The sequence below is a fragment of the Heterodontus francisci genome, chromosome 33, assembly GCF_036365525.1.
Source record: "Heterodontus francisci isolate sHetFra1 chromosome 33, sHetFra1.hap1, whole genome shotgun sequence".
In the NCBI taxonomy this organism is placed as follows: domain Eukaryota; kingdom Metazoa; phylum Chordata; class Chondrichthyes; order Heterodontiformes; family Heterodontidae; genus Heterodontus; species Heterodontus francisci.
This window is the reverse complement of record NC_090403.1, coordinates 43,570,589-43,596,855: the sequence shown is the minus strand read 5'-3', so window position 1 is coordinate 43,596,855 and position 26,267 is coordinate 43,570,589. Positions and strand designations below refer to the sequence as shown.

Sequence of the window (26,267 nt, the reverse complement as noted above, 5' to 3'; positions counted from 1 at the left end):
TGAATGGAGTTCAATCAGGAAAAGTGAGAGATAATACATTTGGGGAAGGCTAACAAGGCAAGGAATACCCAATAAATAGGATGCTAAGAAGTGTAGAGAAACCGAGGGACCTTGAAGTACATGTCCACAGACTCCTGAAGATGGTTGGATAGATTGATAAGGTGGTCAAGAGAAGTATAGGATACTTGCGGCACAGTGGCGCAGTGGTTAGCACCGCAGTCTCACAGCTCCAGCGACCCGGGTTCAATTCTGGGTACTGCCTGTGTGGAGTTTGCAAGTTCTCCCTGTGTCTGCGTGGGTTTTCTCCGGGTGCTCCGGTTTCCTCCCACAAGCCAAAAGACTTGCAGGTTGTTAGGTAAATTGGCCATTATAAATTGCCACTAGTATAGGTAGGTGGTAGGGAAATGTAGGGACAGGTGGGGATGTGGTAGGAATATGGGATTAGTGTAGGATTAGTATAAATGGGTGGTTGATGGTCGGCACAGACTCGGTGGGCCGAAGGGCCTGTTTCAGTGCTGTATCTCTAAACTAAACTTGCCTTTATTAGTTGGGGCATAGAAACTAAGAGCTGCGCGGTTATGCTGGAACTGTATGAAACACAAGTTTGGCCACAACTGGAGTACTGCATGCAGTTCTCGTCACTACACGACAGGAAATATGTGATTGCGATCGAGGGGGTACAGAAGAGATTTATGAACATGTTGCCTGGAGTGGAGAATTTGAGTTATGAGTAAAGATTGAATAGGCTAGGGTTGTTTTCTTTGGAACAGAGGAGACTGAGGGGAGCCCGAAATGAAGTGTATAAAATTGTGTGCTCTAGATAGAGTGAATAGGAAGGCTTATTCCCCTTGGTTGAGGGGTGCATAAGCAGGGGGCATAGATTTGGGGTAGGAGGTTTAGAGGGGATTTGAGGGGAAATTTTTTCACTGACAGTATTGGTGATCTGGAACTCTCTACCTGAAAGGGTGGTAGAGGCAGAAACCATCATAACATTTTAAAAGAACTTGGGTATGCACTTGAAGTTTCATAACCTACAAGGCTATGAATGAAGAGCTGGAAAATGGGATTAGGCTGGATGGCTACTTGTCAGCTGGCATGGACACGATAGGCCAAAAAGGCTGCCTTCCATGCTGTAAAATTTTATTATGCTATGGAACTATGTGGATGCTCACCATTTTGACTTTATAACCAACGAAGAGGAGATCTTATCTCTGCAGTCTAGTTATATTTTAAAATGCTGGCAACACTTAGCAAATCAGCCAGCATCTGTTGAGAAAGCAAGCATGTTAACATTTCAAGTGTGAGCTCTTCATCAGTGCTGATTCTTGAATATTTCCAGTATTTTCTGTTTTTGTTGCATAATTGTAGCATTTGTGGATTTTTGCTTTCTGTTTTCTGTGGAAGCTCAGTCATTGAGTATGTGAGCTCATGTCCCAGAGATGAATGGGCAGTATTAACTCATTGCACTATTCGTTCTGAGCAACGATGAGTTTAAAAATGCTCTTGGACATGTGCATGCACTTTGGTAATACATTTTGAAATACTTAGCCCAACAAGTTTGAGAATTTTTGATTCTTGATGTATTGATAAATTAGTGCGCTCTGCCAGTCAATTGGAGGAAAATACTTCAGATGTTCATTGCCGATTGTAAAGAGTTATGCAGAGCTAAAGCTCTATGTTAAGAAAATTGCCGCAGGTTGCAAGTGGTATTTATTCAGGAAGGAAGTGGTGAAGGAAGCAAAAACAACCATCAAGAGTTGACTACAGTTTGAAGATGGATGTTAGAACTAGGCTGGAGATTGGAATGGTTTTATTTCCATTTTCCACTGCAGCTTTTAATTAATTCTCTCTCTTCCCCTCCCCTCTTGAAAGAAAATCCTTGATGCCATCAAGGCATGTCAAAAGATTAAGGATGTTCAGAAGTTTTTACCCTGATGATGCTCAGAAGCTGGGATATATTTAGGAACATAGGAACAGGAGTAGCCCATTCAGCCTGCCCCGCCATTCAATATGATCATGGCTGATCATTCACTTCAATGCCATTTTCCAACACTATCCCCATATCCCCTTTTGTCATTTGTGTTTAGAAATCTGTCAATCTCTGCTTTAAATATATTCAATGACTGAGCTTCCACAGCCCTCTGGGGTAGAGAATTCCAAAGATTCACAACCCTCTGAGTAAAGAAATTTCTCCTCACCTCTGTCCTAAATAGCTACCCCTTATTTTGAAATTGTGTCCCCTAGTTTGAGACTCCCCAACCGGGGAAACATCTTAGCTATCCCTTTCAGTATTATGTAGGTTTCAATGAGATCACCTCTCATTCTTCAAAACTCTAGAGAATACAGGCCCAGTTTCCCTAATCTCTCTTCATAGGACAGTCCTGCCATCCCAGGAACAAGTCTGGTGAATCTTCGTTGCAATCACTCTGTGACAACAAATCCTTACTAAGGTAAGGGGCCCAAAACTGCGCACACTACTCCAAGTGTGGTCTTATCAAGGTTCTATACAATTGAAGCAAGACTTCACTACTCCTTCACTCAAATCCTCTTGCGTTAAAGGCTAACATACCATTAGCCGCCTTAATTGCTTGCTGCACCTGCATATTGGCTTTCAGTGACTTATTGACCAGGACATCAGGTCCCTTTGTAATCTCATACCATTTAAGAAATACTCTGCACATTGATTCCTTCTACCAAAGTGGATAACCTCACATTTTTCCATGTTATATTCTATTTGCCACGTTCTTGTCCTCTTACTAAGTCTGTCCCAATCCCCTTGAAGCCACTTTGCATCTTCCTCACAACTCACATTCCCACTTAGTTTTGTGTCATCCACGAACTTGGAAATACTACATTTGGTCCCCAAGTCCAAATCATTGATAATCTTGTGAACAGCTGGGGTCCAAGCACTGATCCTTGCGGTACCCCACTAGTCACAGCGTGCCAATGCTAGAATGGCCCGTTTATTCCTACTCTCTGCTTTCTGCCTGTTAACCAATCCTTAATCCATGCCAGTATATTACTTCCTATCCTATGTGCTTTAATTTTTCTAACCAATATCCTGTGGGGGACTTTATGAAAAGCCTTCTGAAAATACATGTTTACTAAGTCCACTGACTCCCCTTTATCAATTCTGCTCGTAACATCCTCAAAAAACTCCAACAGGTTCGTCAAACATGATTTCCCTTTCATAAATCCATGTTGACTATGCCCAATCAGATCATTATTATCCAAGCGTCCATTTATCACACCCTTTAGAATAGAGTCTAGCATTTTCCTAACGACTGATGTAAGGCCAACAGGTCTGTAATTCCTGGTTTCTCTCTCGCTCCCTTCTTAAATAGTGGGGTGACATTTGCGACATTCCAATCTGCAGCAACTGCTCCTGAATCTATAGAATTTTGGAAGATGATCACCAATGCATCCACTATCTCCATAGCTACCTCTTTCAACTCTCTGGGATGTAGAATATCAGGTCCTGGGACTTATCAACCTTCAGCCCCATTAATTTCTCCAATAGAATCTTCTTACTAATACTAATTTCCTTCAATTTCTCATTCTCCCTAATCCCTTGGGTCTCTAATTCTGGGAGATTTCTTGTATCTTCCTTAGTGAAGACGGCCACAAAGTAATCATTTAGCTTCTCTGTCATTTCTCTATTCCCCATTATAAATTCTCCTGACTGCCTGTAATGGACCCCCATTTGTCTCAGCCAAACATTTCCTTTTTTCATACCTGTAGAAGCTTTTACAGTCTGTTTTTATATTTGCTAGCTTACATTCATATTATGTTCTCCCTTTCTTTATCAGTTTCTTGGTTCTCCTTTGCTGTATTCTAAAATCCTCCCAATCCTCAGGTTTACAACTATTTCTGGCAACTTTATAGGCCTTTTCTTTTAATCTTATACAGTCCTTAACTTCCTTTGTTAACCACGGTTGATTGCCTTTACTTTTGGGGTTTTTGTGCCTTGTAAGAATGTTTAGTTGCTGTAAGCTAAGTAATATGTCTTTAAATTTTATCCATTGTCTTTGTACTGTCAGACATTTTAATGTATTTTCCCAATCCACCTCAGCCAATTTGCCCTTCGTTCCTTCATAATTTCCTTTGTTCAAATTTAACACCTTGGCATCAGGTTGAACTACCTCACTTTCAAACATAATGTAAAATTCTATCACATTATGGTCACTGATCCCCAAAGGTTCTTTTACACCAAGATTATTAATTAGCCCTTTCTCATTGCATAATACTAGATCTAAAATAGCCTGTTCTCTAGTCGGTTCCTCAACGTAGTGCTCTAGAAAACCATCTCGAACGCACTCCAGAAATTCATCCTCTACAGCATTAGTGCCCATTAGGTTTACCCAGTCTATTTGCAGATTGCAGTTATCCATGATTATTGTATTACCCATGCTACATACTTCTCTAATCTCCTGATTAATACCATTCCCCACGCTACCACTACTGTTTGGTGGTCTGTAAACCACTCCTACCGATGTTTGCTGTCCCTTGCTGTTTCTTAGCTTCACCCAAACAGATTTCACATTTTGTTCTTCCTATCTGAGATCCTCCTTCACTAATGTACTGATCCTATCCCTTATTATCAGCGCAACACCACCTCCTTTTCCTTTTTGCTGTCCTTCCTAAATGTCGAATATCCTTGAATGTTCAGTTCCCAGTCTTGGTCACCCTGTAGCCACGTTTCTGTTATGGCAATTAGATCATACCTATTTACCGCTATTTGGTCCTTCAAATCATCCACCTTATTGCGAATGCTGCGTGCATTCAGGTAGAGTGCCCTTAACCTTGTCGTCTTGACATTCTGCATTCTAAGTTTAGTTGATGCTCACTTTTGTTTCGTCCGCCTTCCAATGTCACTTGCTACTTTTCTCCCTCCTGTTACCAGCTTTACTTCCTTCCAATTTGAGCTACCCCTCAGGTTCCCATCCCCCTGACAAGCTAGTGTAAACCCTCCCCAACAGCACTAGCAAATCTCCCTGCGAGGATGTTAGTTCTGGTCCTGTTAAGGTGTAGCCCGTCCATCTGGTACAGGTCCCACCTGCCCCAGAACCGGTCCCAATGCATCAGAAATCTGATGCCCTGCCTCCTACAACAATTCTCCAGCCATGTGTTCAATCAATCAGTTCTATGCTCACTAGCAAGTGGCACTGGGAGTAATACTGAGCTTACTGCTTTGGAGGTCCTTCCTAACTCCCCAAAATCTGCTTTCAGGACCTCATCCCACTTCCTGCCTATGTCATTGGTACCAATGTGGACCACGACCTCTGGCTGTTCACCCTCCCCCCAGAAGGATGTCCTGCAGCCACTCCGAGACATCCTTGACCCTGGCACCAGGGAGGCAACACACCATATTTGGTGTTATATTTTCAGTAGTGGCACTTAATGGGCAGGAAGTAACATTTTAGGCTTTCTATTGCAAATGTTGATCTTCAGACTTTTATTTAATTTCTGAATTCTTATAGTGGCTGTTATTGGAGGCACACAGAGTCGCACCCTCAACACCTTTTCCCATGTTAATTTAGCTTCAGTTAGAGTAAATGTATTTTTAAAAAAACTCCCTCAAAATTATCTCTATTCTGAATAAGTTTATTTTGTACAGGAACGCAGCGGATCTACAGTTCCTTCCATTTTGAACAGGATGCAAACCAGCCAGACCCCTCCAACATACAACAAGACCAACAGATTTACTTATGGTTTTCAAAACATTGTGGATGCATATGGAATTGGTACTTATAGGGAGATTAATCCTGGTGAGAAACCACATTGAACAGACCTGATGTTTCATATCAAATTATATGTTTTGTCGAAAATTTGCCTTCTGAATTGTTTTTAGAAAAAGTTGTTAATATTCTCATGTATTTTCATTCTTCAACAGCTCCATATACAATTATAACTTTCCCTTTCCTCTTTGCTGTTATGTTTGGGGATTTTGGCCATGGAGTTCTGATAACTGCATTTGCTGTATGGATGGTACTGAGAGAAAGCCGGATATTGTCCCAGAAAAGTGAAAATGAGGTATCCTTTATATTAATGGTGGCCAATTCCAGATCTGCAACTTTTTGGCTGTGTCTCTGAAATATTTGTGGAGTGGAAAGTGAGATAGTAATTTCTCATGTTGAAAATTGCTTGTAATTAGTCTGAGCTATGTTTTCATTTATTGGTCCAAACTATAAGCAGACATTTTAAGAATTCATTTAGAGTTATATTTTGTATATCTATTCAATAATTACTGACTTTTTGTTCAGCATCCTTTCTTAAAGAAGACATTGAGAAAAGGTAGAACTGATTAATGACTGAAGTAATGAACTCTTAAAGCAATTTTTATGTAATTTTGTTTTGCATCCTATTTGCAAGGCTATTGTATATAGCCATTGTTCATCCAGAAGCTGATTCATTGGAGTGATGTAGGGAAGTCAGATTCAGTGTGTTCACAATTCATTTTAAGTTCTGGAATTCTCTCCCTAAACCTTCCTGATTAATACACCCCTTAAAATCTGCGTCTTTGACCAAGCTTAAGTCACCTGTCCTCCTCGGTGTCAATTTTTTTTTTTGCTAACGCCCCTGTGAAGCAGCTTGAGATGGCTAACTATATTAAAAGTACTGTATACATGCAAGTTGTTGTGCCTGCAACCCTGCCATTCTGATTCTGTGATGCTTGAATGGCTATTCTGTCTCCTACTACCTGTCTTCTACCCTGGCTCCTTCCGATTTTATATCTCGTTTCCCCTATTAAATATCTTGTTGGTCCTTCTCCAATTTCTGAATCAGTAACAGAGGCTCAAATTCTAATTGGCTGTTAAAGTTGCCATTTCAAGATCACAGCACTGCAGGAGTGAAATGGAGCAAAACTAGTAGGAATACACTAGCATGATGCTGCTGTTGGGAAAGGACTCTGAGAATGGATATATCTTGCACATAAATTAATTCCTTTACTTTTAGTCCCAGAAAGGAATGAAAATTTCTAATCTTAGTGAGTGTTTACAGTATTTAGAAATGTTGGGCAGAATTGCCAATTTTGTATTTGAGCTAATTCAAGAAGCCAAGAAACCACCATCACATTGAGAATGTTTAAGATTTCATTTTTTGGATTTTATTTCTTTAAAATAGGTTGATTTAAACCATTACAGCTTTAACCCCAATAATGTTACAGCTGTTCAATCATTGAAACAATTATGCGATTGCAACTTTTTAAAAACTTATTTTTAATTAAGCTTTGTTCTGATAGATTTTCAGCACTGTCTTCAGTGGCCGCTACATTATTTTACTCATGGGCATTTTCTCTGTGTACACGGGACTTATATATAATGACTGCTTTGCAAAGACTCTCAACATGTTTGGGTCATCATGGAGTGTCAGACCGATGTTTCAGCCAATGGGGAACTGGACGTAAGTATTGCAGAAGTAAGATCAAGATTACCAAAATGGGTTTTGTATGAATTCTTTTGTGTTACAAAGTGAAGCATGTTCATGCTAGGAAATGTAGCACTACATTTCAAACTTCCAGTGTGAAGATCATCCAATCTGGTCAGGTATAGCACAATTAAATTATTTTCTAATGTCCTAGATCAAACTTGAAAGGCGATACTGTAATTCTTTCAGTTAAGTGTGATTATAGCCAAGTTTTGATTAATATGAATTACAATTATTTTTAATCACTTGTTTGTAAAAGTCATAAGTATACTACCCCTGCACATCTTGATCAGGCTTAGCGGTATTGGATGAAAACCTGGAACACATCACCTATCTGCTCACTTGGTACATGGCCGAAGTGACAGAAAGAAAGCAATATAACTCCTATCTGTATCTCAAAAAGCAGAGCTTGCACCTTTATACACATAAAATCCCCTCTGTGTAATGTCAAAAACAATTTTTGTCCAATTTAAAAAAAAAACTTAACACTTTCATTGCAAAAGTCAACAGTGATTAATTGACAGCTCTAGTTACAAAACTTCAGTAATTCATTGTGCTGTAGTCTTGAAAGGTGCTATATACATGCAAGTTTTTTTTTTCTTTTATTGTATGTACCCATTTTGGGAATTTCTAACGCTCTGGTAACAGAAATTGCAACAATGTTGGATTAGATTTAATAGTAATGCAGTTATATTCTCTTTTGCAGAGAGAAAACCCTTCAAGGCAATCCAAACCTTCAGCTGGACCCTGCTCATCCCAATGTCTTTAATGGGCCATATCCTTTCGGAATTGATCCTGTAGGTTAATTCTGTGTTTTCTTTTAAATTTCATGTTTCATATAAAATAAAGGTCAGCCTGGCACTTCACTTAACATTCTATTTTGAGAAGTATAGGACCAGAAATCATAAATGCCAACATAGGCATCTGAATTGTAATTCAATTGCATCTTTAGTATTATTTACCTTTGACTTACAAAAGTTAAGTGTAAGTATTTTTATGGTGTTTTTTCTTGTGGACCTACAAATGGATGGCAATTATAATTCCATTGACTAAGTTTGCCTTTTGCATCCTTTGTGCTTTCTAAATGGAAGCATTGTCTTGATGTAAAAATCAGTCTGTCCACATCACAGTTTGCAGCATAAAGGCCCTGAAAGCAAATGATTAGTAGAATGCATTTTGCATTTTTTAAACTTCAAATCTGGCTTGTAAATTGCGCAGATTAAATGGGAGGAGAGCTTTATTGAGTAAGTGCAGCAAGTTGATAGTACAGCACTATAGACAAGTGTGTCTGAACTGCAGTCTTTGGGGAAACATGCTACCCCTGACAGCTCATTCTCCCAGAATAACTGAGGGCTGGTTCATCATCTGGTGATATGTTTCAACTATGTATAATTAGAAGAAATGCTTCCTGATGCCTGTTACCATAATCCATAGTTTTCAGACATTAGAGTGGCTTTGATTGATAAGTGGTACTTTAAGGGGCTACGGTATAGAAAACTATTGGCTGATTATTTAGCTGTTAACATTTCATTACTTAATGCTATGATCTTAATCAACAAGAACTTTGTAATTTTTTTCTCAGATATGGAATATTGCTACAAACAAACTCACATTTCTCAATTCCTTTAAAATGAAGATGTCTGTGATTTTGGGTGTCATCCATATGATCTTTGGAGTTTCTCTCAGCCTCCTGAATCATATGTGAGTTTGTAAATTGAATTTGAGTTCATACAGGATGGAAAGGTAGCTATTGTCTGACATGAATTTTTGAATCAAGTACCAGAAATTCAGACCTTCTTACTTATTATAGATGTTAGCTAGGAAGTAGTGACTGACATGTACCAATATTGACCCTGTTTGAGGCCAATTTCTAGAAGCTGAAATCTGGCCTCTGCTCAAACTGCAGCATTATATAATCTGAAGGTCAAATGATGCTGTATCAGCTGGTTAGTCACAATTGCAAGGTGGAAGCTGCTACTGACACAACTTTCAGAAGTTACAACATTGCTCCTCAAGAGGATCTTGGCAGGTCAGGGCTCTTTACAGTTAGGCCTGAGAGTGGAACAGATTCTTTTTTTAAAAAAAAAATCTCTTGTCGCCTGTGCCATATTGTGCAACTAAGAAATAATTGGGGCCATCTGAAACAAAGACTAAGTTGTTTCTTTAGCTCTCTGAAGTTCAAGTTCAGATTTGGTCATTCAAAGCCAAGACTTGGCGCTCAACTTTACCTTTACTGTAAGCTGACAGAATAGCTGTTCCTGTTAAATACACATTAGCTGTTTGTTACTCGATCTATCTGCCCAGTGTATTCAGGTTAACTTACCGGTGGTATTAATTAAATAATTTGGTAGGTACATTGGGAGAGGCAAACAATTTGAACTACTTTTTGCAAGCAGTTATATTTAATGGTGTAGTGCTAAATTGTTGAGCATTTCTAATTCTCATGCTGTCTCTTTTTCTCATTTATTTCTAGATATTTTAAAAAGCCACTGAACATCTATTTTAGTTTTATCCCTGAAATCGTTTTCATGCTGTCTTTGTTTGGCTACCTTGTTATCCTCATCTTCTACAAGTGGTCTGCTTATGATGCTAGCACATCAAAAGATGCTCCCAGTCTTCTCATCCACTTCATCAATATGTTTCTATTCAGCTACAATGATAAAACCATGAAATATCTGTATAAGGGACAGGTATGTAACTGCTTGGAGATGTTGACCATAGATAAGGGTTAAGAACACTTGTTCTAAACAGATTATGCTACTTTGCTGCTACTCAGTGCTAGTAATTTTAAATCTCCTTCACCCCATTTACAGTATTGTTTTTAAATGTAACTTTGCAGCCAAGAAGGTCTTGTCTCCAGTCTTCGGTCACCAGAGAGTACATGTTTGAGCCATAGCAATTAAGCCCTTTATCTGTCCTCCTTCGGATTTTCAAAATGCTCTTGCTTTTTCTCTTTCCCCACCTCCTCATCCTCATTCTCAGAACTTTTTCTGTGGAATTGCAGGATTCAACCTGTCAAACCTCACCTCAAGTGAGAATGAATGTGATATGCTACCATGTCATCTTTTGTAAGACTATTTACTATTTGAAACAAAAGTTCCCAGTTTCATTTAATTGCATAAGAAACTGAATCCTTGTGTTGAAAAATTATTCATATGGGGCTTGTCTTACCCCATCTGCACCCCATTCCCTCAAAACATAGTTTCTAGTGGAAAATTCAGCTATTCCCCGTTGGATTTCTGACTGTCAGAAACCTGAACCTGTTGATATGTCCTTACCTGGGCTGCCCAAAATGGCAACACATTTTCATTGTAAATAGAATTGAAGGTGGAACGATTTTACAATAATTTGTACTTGGTTAGTTTTGGAGCGTGGTCTGTTAAGGTTTGGCTTATTCATTTACAAAATTTGATTTGTTGCTTTCCATCCTTAAATGTCATGGTAATTTATCAAATTGTTCATTTATGTACAGGATTCTTGCATTATGGCTACGTTCAATTTGAAAGTCCCACTTCAAGCTAGTGATAGACCGCACCAGAATCCAGAGTATTTGCATTATTAAAAATAAAATTGTGATCCAGGGGCCTGATGAGGTGGTGAAAGTTCATAATGTTATAGGGCTGAATCTTGTGGTCCCGCCGCCAGGAGCGGCAGCAGGCATAAAAAAATGGTGGTCAGCACACACGGTTTGCCGCGATCTGGAGCCTGGTGGCCTATTACCATCAGTACAGCAGTTGCCCACTGCCCAATCACGTGGCAGGTGCGACCTCGGCAATGCCATGAATGGCGTCAACTGTTTCTGCGCAGGCATTGGCGCCCTTTTTAAAGGGCTGCCAGCCCTGCCAAGAAACTGCACATTTGTCCTGTTCCTTCGCCCCACCCTGTCTGACTACACTAACAATGCACAGTTGATGCGCCCCCCTGCCCCTGCTCACCAACTGTACAGTGCACAGTGGACCCCTTCCTCTCTTTCCCTGCCAACCCCCCCACACTACACTAAAAATGCAGAGTTGCCCCCTTCCCCACATCGGTGGCACCAGTTTTCCCTGCACGGGAAGTGAAAGCATGCAAGTGCCGCACATCGCGCTGAAGATCCGGAACTGCAGGTACGATCGCTACGACTTTCTTTTTAATTCATGCAAACAGCTAATTTAAATATGTAAAGTCGGCTCCCATCGCAGAGCAGCGGACAGCCCGCCACAGAACCTCCCCGCTGCCGGGAAGATCGAGACTGGCAGTCCTGGCGTCTGGTTCCGTGGCAGGCCGCTGTCGCTCCGATCTTCCATCTTCCCCACCCCGCCATGGAGCCCAACGTCGGGAGGAGAACAAGATCCTGGTTGTAAAGTGGATTTGCAATGAACCAATACCTATGATACCAGTACAGCTCTTGTACACAGAGTATTAATTTGGTATCTTTCCTCCTCTTTCCCTCCCTCCTGCCTGCCCCACCCCTACTCCCCTTGAGACCTCCTTCCAGTTTTCCTCATGGGTCATTATTCCCATGCCCTTTCAAATGGTCCGTGAGTAGTCTCTCAATAGCCCTTGAAAGTGGCTCAGGGTTGTCTGATACTTTAACCTCTTGTTTATTGTGGGATATGCCATTGTGTTTTCTCTCAGTGGCATGACTGAAATCAATAACTTCCAGTGTTGAGTGTAAAACTGCATTCGGTTATTCTCTACAACAGTAGATTGATACGCTTGTCCAAAGGGTTGAAACAAAATTCAAAATTTTTCTGTTCTGTTTTGTCTCTTTCCTCTTTCCACCAAATATAGACTAGTTGGAAAAAAGCTTTTAACTTTTTGCTGTCACCAGACTGCAGTAATACATTAGTTTTACTATTTTGTTAACAGCGAGGTCTGCAGACCTTCTTGGTAATTGTTGCTCTGCTGTGTGTTCCTTGTATGCTTGTGGTGAAACCATTGGTGCTGCGCCATCAGTATTTGAGAAGAAAGCATTTGGTAAGATTTTTTAAATATATATATATATTGCTGAATTCAAATGTAGATTTTTACATTTATCTTCCACTACTTGGGATGGCAGAAACTGCATAATTCAATTCAGTACTCCATTGTCCTTTTTGCTCTGGTCTCTGGGTTTTATTTCAGCCAGAACTAATGGAATGAAAGTCTGTTCATTGTTAGCTGTAATGCCTTACATTAAGTTAGCGTAATCAGTCACAACCCAGTGCATAGTCAATATGGACCCATCGTGCAAAAATGCCCTTAACTGAGTATTAATTGGCAGTCTCTAAGTGCAATGCATAAAGTTAATGAAGGAAAGGTTGTATGGGTGCTCTTCCATGAAAAAGGTTAGAGCATTTTGGGTGCAATAGAGGAAGCACGTGGCTGAGAGTGTTTGACATAAACAGGTTGAAAGTGTTCCGTTTTTACTGCTGAAATCCCTCACCTTGAACACAAGCAATAAAAAATTATAGTGGATACTTTGTGAAGTTCTGTTTGGGAGGATTTATGTTCCTTTGTATTGACTTCTGCTGTAATTGTTTTTTTTTCTTTTGTGTTGTGTAACTTGTACCTTTTGGTGAATATTTGCTCTTTAAGGTGAGGGGTTTGATGCTTGACGATGGAACACTTCATTATGGGCATCTGGTGTTGGCATCGCTGCATCAAGATCTCCCAGGTACTTAGCAAGGTACCGATAAAACTCCATTCAAAGAAAATGTATTCACCTCAAAAACATGCTAATTGCTATGCAACTGTGAATTTTTCTTTTTCCACGCCAGCCTCTCTCCTCCTCCTCTTTCAATGGTGTATGAGAATTGATGAATTCCAAGAAGCAGCTGAAAATATTTTTGAACTTGTTGAAACAGATGTCGAAAGGGACAAAGCATGTGTGATGCCATAAGTGTTAGAATAGTTCAGAGTGAAGATACAGGGCTGCATCCTATCATTCATACTAAGTATTGTCATGGGTTATTTTATGAACAAAGCAGTGGAAAATAGAGACAGCAAAGGTGTAGGCCATCAAACTAAGGAACTGGATGCTGAAGAAAATAATTCAGGACTCAACATCAACTTTCCCGAGGCCAAGATTATGCTTGCGTAGAAAGGAACACAACCAACTGAAGGAAGATTGAAGTAGGAGGTAGCTGACAGAGAGAGGTGTGCCACAGGGATTAGTGCTGGGGCCTTGACTTTTTACAGTTTATATAAATGACTTGGATGAAGGGACCGAATGTATGATTGCTAAGTTTTCTGATGACACAAAGATAGGTGGGAAAGTAAGTTGTGAAGAGGACATAAGGGGGCTACAAAGGGATATAGATAGGTAACGTGAGTGGACAAAGATCTGGCAAATGGAGTATAATGTGGGAAAATGTGAAATTGTCCATTTTGGCAGGAAGAATAAAAAAGCATATTATCTAAATGGCGAGAGATTGCAGAGCTCTGAGATGCAGAAGGATCTGGGTGTCCTAGTGCATGAATCACAAAAAGTTAGTATGCAGGTTCAGCAAGTAGTTAGGAAAGCTAATAGAATGTTATTGTTTACTGCGTGGGGAATTGAATACAAAAGTAGGGAGGTTATGCTTCAGTTATATAGGGCATTGGTGTGACCACATCTGGAGTACTGTGTACACTATTGGTCTCCTTATTTAAGGAAGGATGTAAAAGCGTTGGAAGCAGTTCAGAGAAGATTTACTAGACTAATACCAAGAATGGGCAGGTTGTCTTATGAGGAAAAATTGGACAGTCTAGGCTTGATTCTACTGGAGTTTAGAAGAGTAAGAGGTGACTTGATTGAAACGTATAAGATCCTGAGAGGTCTTGACAGGGTGGATATGGAAGGGATGTTTCCTCTTGAGAGAATCTAGAACTAGGGATCAGTATTTAAAAGTAAAGGATCACCCATTTAAGACATGAGAAATTATTTCTCTGAGGGTTGAGAGTCTTTGGAATTCTCTTCCTCAAAAGGCAGTGGAAGCATAGTCTTTAAATATTTTTAAGGCAAATGTAGTTAGATTCTTGAAAAACAAGAGGGTAGGTGGGAATATGGAGTCGAGGTTACAATCAGATCAACCATGATCTTATTGAATGGCAGAGCAGGCTCGAGGGACCGAGTGGCCTATTCCTGTTCCTAATTTGTATATATGTATAAGGCAAGTTGGTTATGAGAATTGACTGTTCTAAGCAAAAAGAAAAATAAATGGCTATACCTCTATGCAGTTGTGTGCATTGTAGAAGGGTTAGTTAACCACTAAAAGTCTTCTGTCTTTGACCGTTACCACCTTTCACTGTTGCCACTTCATAGGGGACGCATAACTTTGGTGGAATAAGAGTTGGGAATGGACCAACTGAGGAGGACGCTGAGATAATCCAACATGACCAGCTTGATACCCATTCAGAAGATGGGGAGGAAGTAAGTACCAGACGAAACATTAAATAGATCTTTCTTTGTTCATAGAATTTAGGTTTCTGCATTGAACAGCAGCTGTGAGGAAGTCAGTCCTTTGCCCAGTGTTGTTCCTGTAGCTTGTAGTTTGTTGAAAGTGAATTGTTCGCACAAGTAGCAGGAACATGAAGATTTGTACTGCTATAATGAATTTGTTAGTGGAGTTTTTTTTTACATTGGTGAAGTGACCCTGTCCTTTCTCGTTTGTTTTCCATTTCCCCCACTCTGAGTTTAATGTTACTTTGAAATCTCACGGGGCCAGGTTATGTCAGTTCTTGATCAGTCTTTCAGCACAGAGTTTTCCTTTCTTAAAGCTTGGAAAAGCCTGGCAGACCTCTGCAGGTATGTTGCCCAGGATTAGGATGCTGTTCCATTTGTTTATGACCTGTTTTGTGAATCCTAACTGTTGAAAATCTGTATCCAGATTATTTAAGTGGCTGAAATATGGTGTAAACAATATAATTTTTTTAATATCTAATATTAAACTCTAGTGCATTTTTGAAAGTTTGATTAGTTAAATATATTTAAAGAATAATGCTGTAAAGCTTTCCTTTTGGCTTTGACTGAGTGTAAGTATAATCCCTTTGTACTTTTGGTATTCTTCTCGTTTAAATCCCACTTCTGCTGAAAGATCTGGTGTCACTTGGGACTCAGCGATTCTGCCAATTGAGAGTTTTTTTCATTTTGTTTCCAAAAAACAAAATTCAATTTCAGCTTCAGTTTTGTTTTTAAAAAAAAGGCCAGGAACCTTTCACGCTACTGTTACAGCAGCTGCACAAATGGTCTTTCGTAAATCCCTGAATGCTGTTTGAGCAAATTAAACTTTTCACTTTTATTTTTGATTTTAAAAAAAAGGATTGTGCTTTTTATGCATATTATTCTTGCATCTTGACAACTTAATATCTACTAACTATGCATTCATGTTCTCATTGCATTTAATTGCACTAAATATGTAACTTTTTTTGCAAGCCTACTGTGGAAGAATTGGTAAGGCTGTGCTCATTGCATGTTTGAGAGTGGCTGTCCAGGCACTCTTGTTTATGTCATTATCCATTTACATAGCTTTTGCTCAGTAACTTTTTAATTGTATAATTTCCTTTGGAATTTGTTATATACTGGATGTCATTCAAGAAATTCTGAATTTAAGCACTAAGATTTTATGCTGTAATGGTGATTAGGGACTTACTCCTACCTCGCCACCACTATCGCTCTATAGTAGATGCAAGAACAGGCTGAGGTTCAGTTTCCAGGTTTTTTTCTCTTCTCTTTGAGAATGTCACAACCCTCCTCTGTTGGACTTGTGTTTATAATCTTGATGCTATTCTTTTCCCTAAGACAAAGCTGTAAGAGGCTGGGTTGTGGAGTTGGTCATGCTTTCTATAAGTATATAAAAGGGAGGAGAGTAGCTAAAGTGAATGTTGGTCCCTTGGAGGATGAGACTGGGGAGTTAATGGTGGGGAACACAGAAATGGCAGACACACTAAATCAGTGTTTTGCCTCAGTTTTCATGGTGGAGGACACTAGTACCATCTCAGTAGTAACAAGTAATGCAGAGGTGAGAGGAAGGGAGGAACTTAGAACAATCATCATCACTAGGAAAAAGGTACTGAGAAAACTATTGGGATTGAAGGTAGACAAGTCCCCAGGGCCTGATGGCCTACATCCTAGGGTCGTAAAGGAAGTGGCAGCGGAGATAGTGGATCCACTGGTTATAATATTCCAAAATTCCCTGGATGCGGGAAAGGTTCCAGTGGATTGGAAAAATGCTAATATAACGCCCTTATTCAAAAAAGGAGGAAGGCAGAAAGTAGGAAACTATAGACCGGTTAGTTTAACAACTGTTGGGAAATTGTTAGAATCCATTATTAAGGAAGTAATAACAGGACATTTAGAAAGTCAAAACCCAATCCGTCAGAGTCAGCATGGTTTTATGAAAAGTAAATCGCATTTGACTAATTTGCTAGAGTTCTTCGAAGATGTATAAAGTAAAGTAGATAATGGGGATCCCGTAGATGTAGTATATTTGGACTTCCAGAAGGCATTTGATAAGGTGTTGCACAAAAGGTTAATACACAAGGTATGATCACATGGGGTTAGGGGCAATTTATTAGCTTGGATAGAGGATTGGCTAACCAACAGAAAACAGAGTCGGGATAAATGGATCCTTTTCTGGTTGGCAAGATGTAACTAGTGGGGTGCCACAGGGTTCGGTCCTCGGGCCCCGACTATTGACAATCTATATTACTGACTTAGATACAGGGATAGAAGGTACTATAGCCAAATTTGCAGATGACACTAAAATAGATGGGATAGTGAGTTGTAATAAAGAAAGAAGAAATTTACAAATGGATATGGATAGGTTCGGTGAATGGGCCAAAATTTGGCAGATGGAGTTTAACATGGATAAGTGTGAGGTTGTCCATTTTGCTCAAGAATAGAAAGGCAAATTATTATCTAAATGGAGAGAAACTTCAGAATGCTTCGGTGCAGAGGGATCTGGGTTGTCCTTGTGCATGAATCGCAGAAAACTAGTATGCAGGTGCAGCAGGTAATAAGGAAGGCAAATGGGATTTTGGCATTTATTGCTAAAGGAATAGAGTATAAAAGTAGTGAAGTGTTGCTGCAACTGTACAAGGCATTAGTGAGACCACACTTGGAGTATTGAATACAGTTTTGGTCTCCTTACTTGAGGAGGATGTAGTTACATTGGAGGCAGTTCAGGGGAGGTTCACTAGATTGGTTCCAGAGATGAGGGGTTTGTCTTATGAAGAGAGATTGAACAGTTTAGGCCTTTACTGTCTAGAGTTTAGAAGAATGAGAGGAGATCTAATTGAGTTATATACAATGATTAAGGGTATTGATAAAGTAGACGTAGAGAGGATGTTACCTCTGGTGGGGCAATCTAGAACAAGAGGTCATAGTTTTAGGATAAGGGGTAGCAGATTTAAAACAGAGATGAGGAGAAATTACTTCTCTGAAAGGGTCGTGAGTCTGTGGAATTCACTACCCCAGAGTGCGGTGGATGCCGGGACATTGAGTAAACTTGAGGAAATAGATTTTTAATTAGTAAAGGGTTGAAGGGTTATGGGGAACGGGCAGGAAAGTGGAGTTGAGGCCAAGATAAGATCAGCCATGATCGTATTGAATGGCGGAGCAGGCTCAAGGGGCTGAATTGCCTACTCCTGCTCTGTGTTTCTTGCTCCTAGGACCGTATTTTGAATCCAACCCAAACATTGGTGATTATAAAGGTCAGGAAAGAATTGACTTTGGGGAATCTCAGCACTCTTTCAAATGGGTGTGAGTCCACAGCATATAATCCTGCAGAAATTGTCTGTTTAATGCAGATGAGACACAGATGGCTTCTGTGAAAATGAGTATAAGTACAGTAGGGATGTTCTTAGGATATGATTGAAGCAGATTGGACAGTTTGGAAAGAATTCAGTTTCCATGTTACACTGTGTTGTCTCTGATCTGAATGCAAAATGTCAAAGCGTTTCATTTTCATCACTGTTCCCCACAGTTTAATTTTTCAAAAATCAGCACTGGGCTATAAATGTATAGTTTTGGACATTTTATATGCTTTCCCTATCCCAATAATACTTTACTAGAAAAAGTTTGGCAAAACAACATATGAATATCGTTTTATGTTCTGTATTATTTCACATTGAGACACCTCTTTTCTTTATCTGTTGCTTACAGTTTAACTTTGGCGATGTTGCAGTGCATCAGGCCATCCATACCATCGAGTACTGCTTGGGATGTGTTTCTAACACTGCCTCCTATTTGCGATTGTGGGCACTGAGTCTGGCTCATGCACGTAAGTACGACATAGATTAACATTTATTCGGAGTGCTTCCTATATAATTGTGTTATTAGTAGATGAGATGGATTTCCAAACATGAGAGTGATGCTAATATGTCTTAAGTCCCTGGTGTACAATCTTATTGCATGGGTGCAAACAACAATGAGAATAATTCCAATTTGATGGGCTGGATTTTACTGAGACCATGAGATCAGGCTCTGTGGCGGTGGCTGGGTAGGGGGCTCAGAAGATGGTTGTGGCAGAGGCCCACCATGGAGCTTGACGCCAAGAGGGCCCAGCCTGATCCTCCTGGCGGTGGCGAGGCTCCATGGCGTCCCCGCCCCCCCACCCCAAGCCGCTGGGCGATGGGACCTGCATCTACATATTTAAATCAATGAAATGAATAAATTCAAATGAACTTACCCGCAATCTTCCAGGCCCGCCGCACTCCTCAGTGTGGCGGCTGGCACTCCCACGTTTTCAATTCCCCATCTGGGGAATGCCGGCATAACACAGGTGAGGAGGGGGGAGGTGTGAAGGTTTCCAGTGCTTGGGGAGGGTGGAGGATGGGGTCAAATAAATGCAATGAGTGTAGGGGATGGTGGGAAGTGGTGAACTTTAAATTTTGTGCAGTCTATGGGGTGGGGGGAAGGAGGTCAGATTTAAAAGGCAAGTATTTTTGAGGCTGGGGGGGAACGGGCAAATAGTTAATGTAATTGTTATTGAGGGGTCTTTAGAATTTTATTGATAAATTTCGGGGTGGGGGGTTGGTGGTGGTGGTGTATCTTTAAAAATGTAAATATGCCAGTAGGGCTGGCTGCCCTTTAAAAATGCACCTGCGCGCAGGCAGCTGATGCCATTGCTGGCAATGGACAGCTTGCCCCCTCACGTGATTAGGGAAGGGGAGGGGGGGGGGGGGGCGGGCCACCCCCGGATATTTAAATGAGCCACAGTGCAGGAGATCACAGCAGCTCTTCAGCGTATGGCACTATTTTTTTAGCTCACTGCTGGAAACGACGGTGGGCTGTTAAAATCCAACCCAATCTGTTAGTGGTGGTTGAAACTTTTCCCTAGTTTTCAATATTTGCTTCAACCTGTCTAGTTTCGCTCATGGTATATCCAACAGTGCAGAACTCTTTCCTACTGCACTGCAATGGTAAGCAAGATTGTGCACTCAAGTCCTAGAGTGGCCTTGACCCACTGTATTCTGACTCTGAGGTGAGTGTGTTATCTGTGTCTATGCTGACATTTTAAGAAGCAGCTGAAGGTTTCCCTCCTCTGGAAGTGGAGTAACATTGAGGATCAAATGTACAAAATGTTAGAGGTGCTACCTAGTCAATCATTTAGCTTGGCAGGTGGGAGTGTTGGAGAAGTTGAGTTTTCCTACGATGTGATACAATTTTGCTGGTCATTATTGAATTTTGTTCATGAAATAAATATTGGATATAAACAGGAGCAGGAGTGGACTATACAGCCTCTCGCGCCTACTCGCCATTCAATAAATCATGGCTGATCCTCTGCCTTAGGGCAGCGCAGTGGTTAGCATTGCAGCCTCACCGCTCCAGCGACCCGGGTTCGGTTCTGGGTACTGCCTGTGCGGAGTTTGCAAGTTCTCCCTGTGCCGCGTGGGTTTCCGCCGGGTGCTTCGGTTTCCTCCCACAGCCAAAGACTTGCAGGTTGATAGGTAAATTGGCCATTGTAAATTGTCCCTAGTGTAGGTAGGTGGTAGGAGAATTGAGGGAAGGTGGGGATGTGGTATATATTCAGTGATGGAGCATCCACATCTCTCTGGGCTAGAGAATCCCAAAGATTCACCACCCTTTGAGTGAAGAACTTTCTCCCCATCTCAGTCCTAAATGATCAATCCCTTATCCTGAGACAGTGCTCCTGTGTTCTAGATTCCTCAGCGGGGGGAAACAAGTGTCTACCCTGTCAAGCCCCTTAAGAATCTTGTATATTTCAATAAGATCACCTCTCCTCCTTCTAGACCCAATTTACTCAGCCCCAGGAACTAATCTGGTGAAATGTTGCTGTAGCGCCTCCAATGCAAGCATATCCTTCCTTAGGTTATCGGGACCAAAACTATGCACAGTACTCCAGGTGTGGTCCCACAAAAGCCCTGTGCAATTTTAGCAAGACTTCCTTATTCCCAATCCCCTTGCGATAAAGGCCCTTTGCCTTCCTAATTGCTTGCTGTACCTGCATGCTAACTTTGTGTTCCTTGTACAAGTATACCCAAGTGTCTCTGAACATCAACATTTACAAGTTTCGCACCTTTTAAAAAAAATTTCTGCTTTTCTATTATTCCAAAGTGAATAACCTCTCCCTTCCCCCACGTTATACTCCAGCTGCCACCTAGTTGCTCACTCTCTGTGTCCTCAGCTTGAATTCCCACCTAGCTTTGTGTCATCAAATTTAGATACCTTACTCTGTCTCTTCGTCTCATCCATGCCATTAATATAGATTGTAAATAGCTGAGGCCCTAGCACTGATCGTTGTAGCAGTCCACAGTTACAGCCTGCCAAATTGAAGACGCCCTTTTCGTTGCTACTCTCTGTTTCCTCTCCGTTACCCAATCCTCTATCCATGCTAATATATTACCCCCAACTCCATCAACCCTTATCTGGTGTATTAACCTTTTGTGTGGCACCTCATTGAATGTCTTTTGGAAATCCAAATACACTGTCATCCAAGTACACTAGTTCCCTTTTATCTACCTTACTGGTTACATCCTCAAAAATCTCTAAATTTGTCAAACACGGATTTCCTTTTGTAAAACCATTTTGACTTTGTCTGATTATGCTATGATTTTCTAAGTGCATTATTAAGACTTCATTAATAATAGATTCCAGCATTTTCCGGATGTCCAGCTAACTGGCCTGTAGTTCCCTGTTTTCTCTCTCCCTCATTTCTTGCATAGTGGTGTTAGATTTGCTAACTTACAGTCTGCTGGGACCATTCTGGAAATTTGGGAAAATCATAAACAGCACATCCGCTATCTCTGCAGCTACCTCTTTTTACCTCTTTTAGAACCCGAGAATGTAGGCCATCAGGTCCTTGAAATTTGTCGGATTTTAGTTCCTTAAGTTTTTCCAGTACTTTTCTCTGCTGATATCAATTACTTTAAGTTCCTCACTGTTATTAGTCCCTGGGTTACCCTCTTTCTGGTATGTAATTTGTGTCTTCTGCTGTGAAGACAAACACGAGGGCCGGAATTTTACACTCTTTGGACAGGAACCATCCACCCACCTCTGCCTGGCCCAGGGTTTAGTCTGGATTTTATGGTCCCCAAGCCCTTAATTTGTTTGAGGCGGGACTTCGACCTCAGAGGCTGGAAGTCCAGGCTAATGGAGCTGCCGGCCAATTAGCGGGCCAGCAGGTTTTAGTCCCAGCAGCGCCACCAGGAGAGCTGGGTACTGCTGGGACTGCAGCCCAGCTTTACAAAGAAGACGAAGGACAGTCCCTGCAAAAGGTAATTTTTGGGGCTTTGCTGAGGGCAATCAGTCGGGCCCTGGCAAGGCAAGGGTGGTCGATTGGGGTTGAGGGGTGAAAGGCATACAGGGCGTTGGGGGTGGTTGGGGCATCGGGGTGCCTGATCAGGAGGGCCGCCCCCCTCCCCCCACCCCGGCCATCAGAAAGCCGCCAGCTTTGGTCAGGTGGCTTTTCTCAGGCCTGGGCCGCCTGACCGGCCGAGGGTAAAATCCCTGTGGCAGCGGGTGGAGCCCCTTAAGGGCTTGGATTAGCCTGGGGCGGGTGGGCCATTTCCTGCCGCCGCCCCGTGTAAAATGGTGACGAAGGCGGGAGCAGGTTGGGAAGGGCACCCCCAAGCCTCCCACTCTATTTTACACCCCCCACCGCCCTCCCACCGCTATCTTGATATCTTTGATATTTGTTCAATGTCTCTGCCATTTCCTAATTCTCCATGATAATTCCTTCTGTCTCTGTCTCTAAGGGGCCGGAATCTACTTTAGCTACTCTTTTCCTTTTTTATATACTTGTAAAATTTCTTAGAACCTGCTTTTACATTCCTGGCTAGTTTACTCTCATTCTATTTTTTCCCTTTTTATCAACTATCTGGTGGACCTTCGGTTTCTAAAACGCTCCCAATCCTCAGGCTTACTACTATTCTTTGCAACATTATAAGCCTCTTCTTTTAATCTTTACTACCCTTAACTTTCTTACTAAGCCACGGATGGATTGTTTTGGTGAGTTTTGTTTTTTAATGTAGTGTATTTTTGTTGAACATTTTGAATTGTTTCTTTAAATGTTGTCCGCTGTTGGTTTACTTTTTGGTCTATTTACCCAATTGGCCTTAGCCAGTTCTCCCCTCTTGCCTGTGTAATTGGCTTTGTTTAAATTTTTGTTGAGAACTGGAGTATGTTGCTTTTCAACTTAATAAGGAATTCAATTGTATTGTGGTCACTTTTCTCATTGGGTCTTTTACTATGAGATTACTAATTAACCGTACCTCATTGCACAATGCTAGATCTAAAATCGCTTTAGCCCTAGTTGGTTCCACAATTTATTTTTTCCAGGAAACTGTCATGAAAGCATTCCACAAACTCATCTTCCAGATCACCTTTGCCAGTTTGATTGGTCCAGTCTATATGAAGGTTTAAGTCCCCCACAATTATTACATTGCCTTTGTTACACACTCCATTTATTTCTTGCTTCATGCTCAGTCTGAAGGTATAACTACTGTTCGGGGGCCTATAAACTACTCCCACCAGCATTTTCTGACCCTTGGTATTCCTAATCTTCACCCATACTGATTCTTCAGAGTCAAGATCCTTTCAACTGTCCTTCCGTGATCCTTTTACTACTACTCTTTTTCCATTTTCAAAATGTGTACCCTGCAATATTTACTTTCCAACCATGGTCACCTTATAACCATGTCTGTAATGGCGATTAGATCTAAACCATTTATATCTTTGTGCGAAGCATTCGCAATATCAGATAAGAGCCTTGTAATTTTTTTTTACTATTTGCATGGACCTTATTTACTGATACACTATTACCGTTAAGCTCTCTGTCCCTTCCTGTCTCACTCTGCTTGTCTTTACCCAAATTGGTAAACGGTTCTATTGTCTCATTTTTCTCTTTAGATGTCTAAATTTCCCTTCACCTGAAACCGGTCTGTGATCATAAAGAAAGTAATATTTTAAATCCTTTTTATTTTTCAAAAGAAAATGCATTGGCTGATAGTCAGATCATGAATGGTAAACCGTTGACTTCAGTGGAAAAATAATTGCCATTTACAAAATTGCACTCATTTGCTTTAGTTTTGTGCGTACTTACAAGAGATATTGTCACCTGTGCAATAGCCACCAACTTGGAATGCTGGCAATTGGGTTATCTTGTAGCTCAGCTTCCTGCTCAAATGGAGGTGCTTTTCCCAAGAAGGAATAATAGGAGAGTACATCACTCAGTGGTCAGAGTGGCATTTGGTAGAATACAGTGAGAAGTTTGCCCGGCCTTGCCATTTTGTGTGCATGTAATTATACTGAACGCCATATGTGTGAGCGGTGCAATTGACTGAACTGTTTCTTAGGTGCTAACCATATAGACCTAACTTCAGACTAATGCTTTGCCAGGAGCATTTTGTTCAGCTTGAATATTTGTGCCAGTGAATAAATTAAACCTGAAGTCAGCAATAATTTAAGTAAGATGCTATTCGATGTGAAGCATGTATGAATATTGCATTGACTTGAATCCCTAGATAGGGAGTGCATTTTATCTGTTTGTGTTCTGAATGTAAAGGACAAATGTACCAGTAGATAAATGACCCTGTGACTGTGCAAAAGTAGATGGGCTAAAATGTTACCATTTATTAAAAAGAGCCCAATACATTGTGTTTTAACTGCTGTGGTAAAATTTTACTGCCTGTCTATTGAAATGTTTAAAGTTGTCTGATTTGAATTTCAAATTTGAGATTTTGTTAACGAAAAACATGCAAAAAAAAGTCCACATGTGAGTGTTTTCTTAGTTAAATCCTTCTTTAAAAAAAAAAATTCATTAGTTCTGCAGCAATTGGACAAGCCTACTGAATTTCACTTCCTAAAAGCCCGCTACTCATCAGGGTGAGAAACATCAATGCTAGGAAATGTGACTGTTTATATTTTAGGCACATTTAGTGCTGGTGTGGAGCTGAAACTGCTATTTTAATGTCAAAACTTGGAATTTAAGTTGGTATAAAGGCAAGTTCTGTTTCTGAAGTCAAGTGGAGTGAGCCACCTTCTACAGGGAGTTTATCTCCATTTAGTACCAGTGTCACTGACTCTGGATTTAAGCGGTGTTCACACTAACTGCAGTGTTAGTGCAAAGTGAAACTTCTTCACACTGATCTCAAGATTTTTTTATATACACACCCCAAGACTATATTAAAGAAGTTTGTGTAATAGGCCATTTAGCCCATCGTGTCCATGCCAGCTCTTTGAGTGCAATTCAGAACTAATCGCACAGCCCCAAGCACTTGCTGTAGCCCTAAATCATCTCTTTCGAACGATTAGCTATTCTTCCCTTAAAAGATACAATATTGTCTGTCTTAACTACTCACTGTGGCAAAGCATTTCATCCTGTAGTATTTAGAAAATGTATGTTTTGGAGTAACAAGGCTGGAGCCAAGTAAGAGATAAAATAATGCTCTGAGTAGAGAGAATAATTGTAGCCCTATGAACCCTGGAAGTAGAAAAGTAGATGTTTAAAAAAACAATCAATATTTATGTAATACCTTATTGCATCTTTTGGAAACGCTCCAAAGGTCTTTGAAATGCAGTTACTGTTATCTTGGTGACACAGCAGTCATTTCGCACACAACCCCAAGCCATCAAATCAGGATTCCCTCCAGGCAGTGTCCTAGGCCCAACCATCTTCAGCTGAATCAGCTGACCTTCCCTCCAGCATAAGGTCAGAAGTGGGGTAAAAACAAGAAATGCTGGAACCACTCAGTAGGTCTGGCAGCATCTGTGGAAAGAGAAGCAGAGTTAACATTTCGGGTCAGTGACCCTTCTTCGGAACTGGGGTGCTTGCTGCTGATTGCATATTGTGCAGTTCCATTTGCTACTCCTAAGATAATGAAGCAGTCCGTGCCCACTTCCAGTCTTGAGGTGATAAGTGGCAAATAATGTTTGTGCCACAAAAATGCCAAACAATGACCATCTCCAACAACAGAGAATCTAAGTAGTTCCCCTTGACATTCAATGACATTACCATCAAATTTCACCCATTTCCTGTCTCTTTCCCCCCCCCCCCCCCCCCCAACAAATCAGCATTCTGGGAGGACTGAACCAGTCACATAAATGCAGTGGCTGCAAAAGTAGGGAGGCTGGGTATTCTGAGTGATTCACCACCTGACTTCCCACCATCTATAAGACACAAGTCTGGAGCATGTTGCAATACTACAACAACACACAAGCAAAATACTCCAGATGCTGGAAATCTGAAACAAAAACCGAAAATGCTGGAAATACTCAGGTCAGGCAGCATCTGTGGAGAGAAAAGCAGAGTTGACATTTCATGTTTGTGACCTTTCATCAGAATTGTCAAAAGTAATGTAATAGGTCTTGAGCAAATGAAACGGTGGAGGTGGGGAGGCAGAACAACAAAAGGGAAGGTCTGTGATAGGGTGGA

The 26,267-nt window shown here is 40.9% G+C and overlaps 1 protein-coding gene across 3 annotated transcripts in view; it reads left to right on the top strand.

The window, feature by feature from the left end:
• The window catches only part of LOC137348150 (V-type proton ATPase 116 kDa subunit a 1), an 84,544-nt gene that overhangs the window by 33,849 nt on the left and 24,428 nt on the right, over nt 1–26,267 (top strand). For all 3 annotated transcript variants that reach the window (XM_068013411.1, XM_068013410.1, XM_068013413.1), the window contains 9 exons: nt 5,618–5,768; nt 5,894–6,033; nt 7,244–7,404; nt 8,135–8,225; nt 9,011–9,129; nt 9,902–10,118; nt 12,280–12,387; nt 14,696–14,803; nt 18,536–18,653. In XM_068013411.1, coding sequence (XP_067869512.1) covers nt 5,618–5,768; nt 5,894–6,033; nt 7,244–7,404; nt 8,135–8,225; nt 9,011–9,129; nt 9,902–10,118; nt 12,280–12,387; nt 14,696–14,803; nt 18,536–18,653 — 1,213 coding nt within the window. The remainder of the gene's footprint in view (nt 1–5,617; nt 5,769–5,893; nt 6,034–7,243; nt 7,405–8,134; nt 8,226–9,010; nt 9,130–9,901; nt 10,119–12,279; nt 12,388–14,695; nt 14,804–18,535; nt 18,654–26,267) is intronic.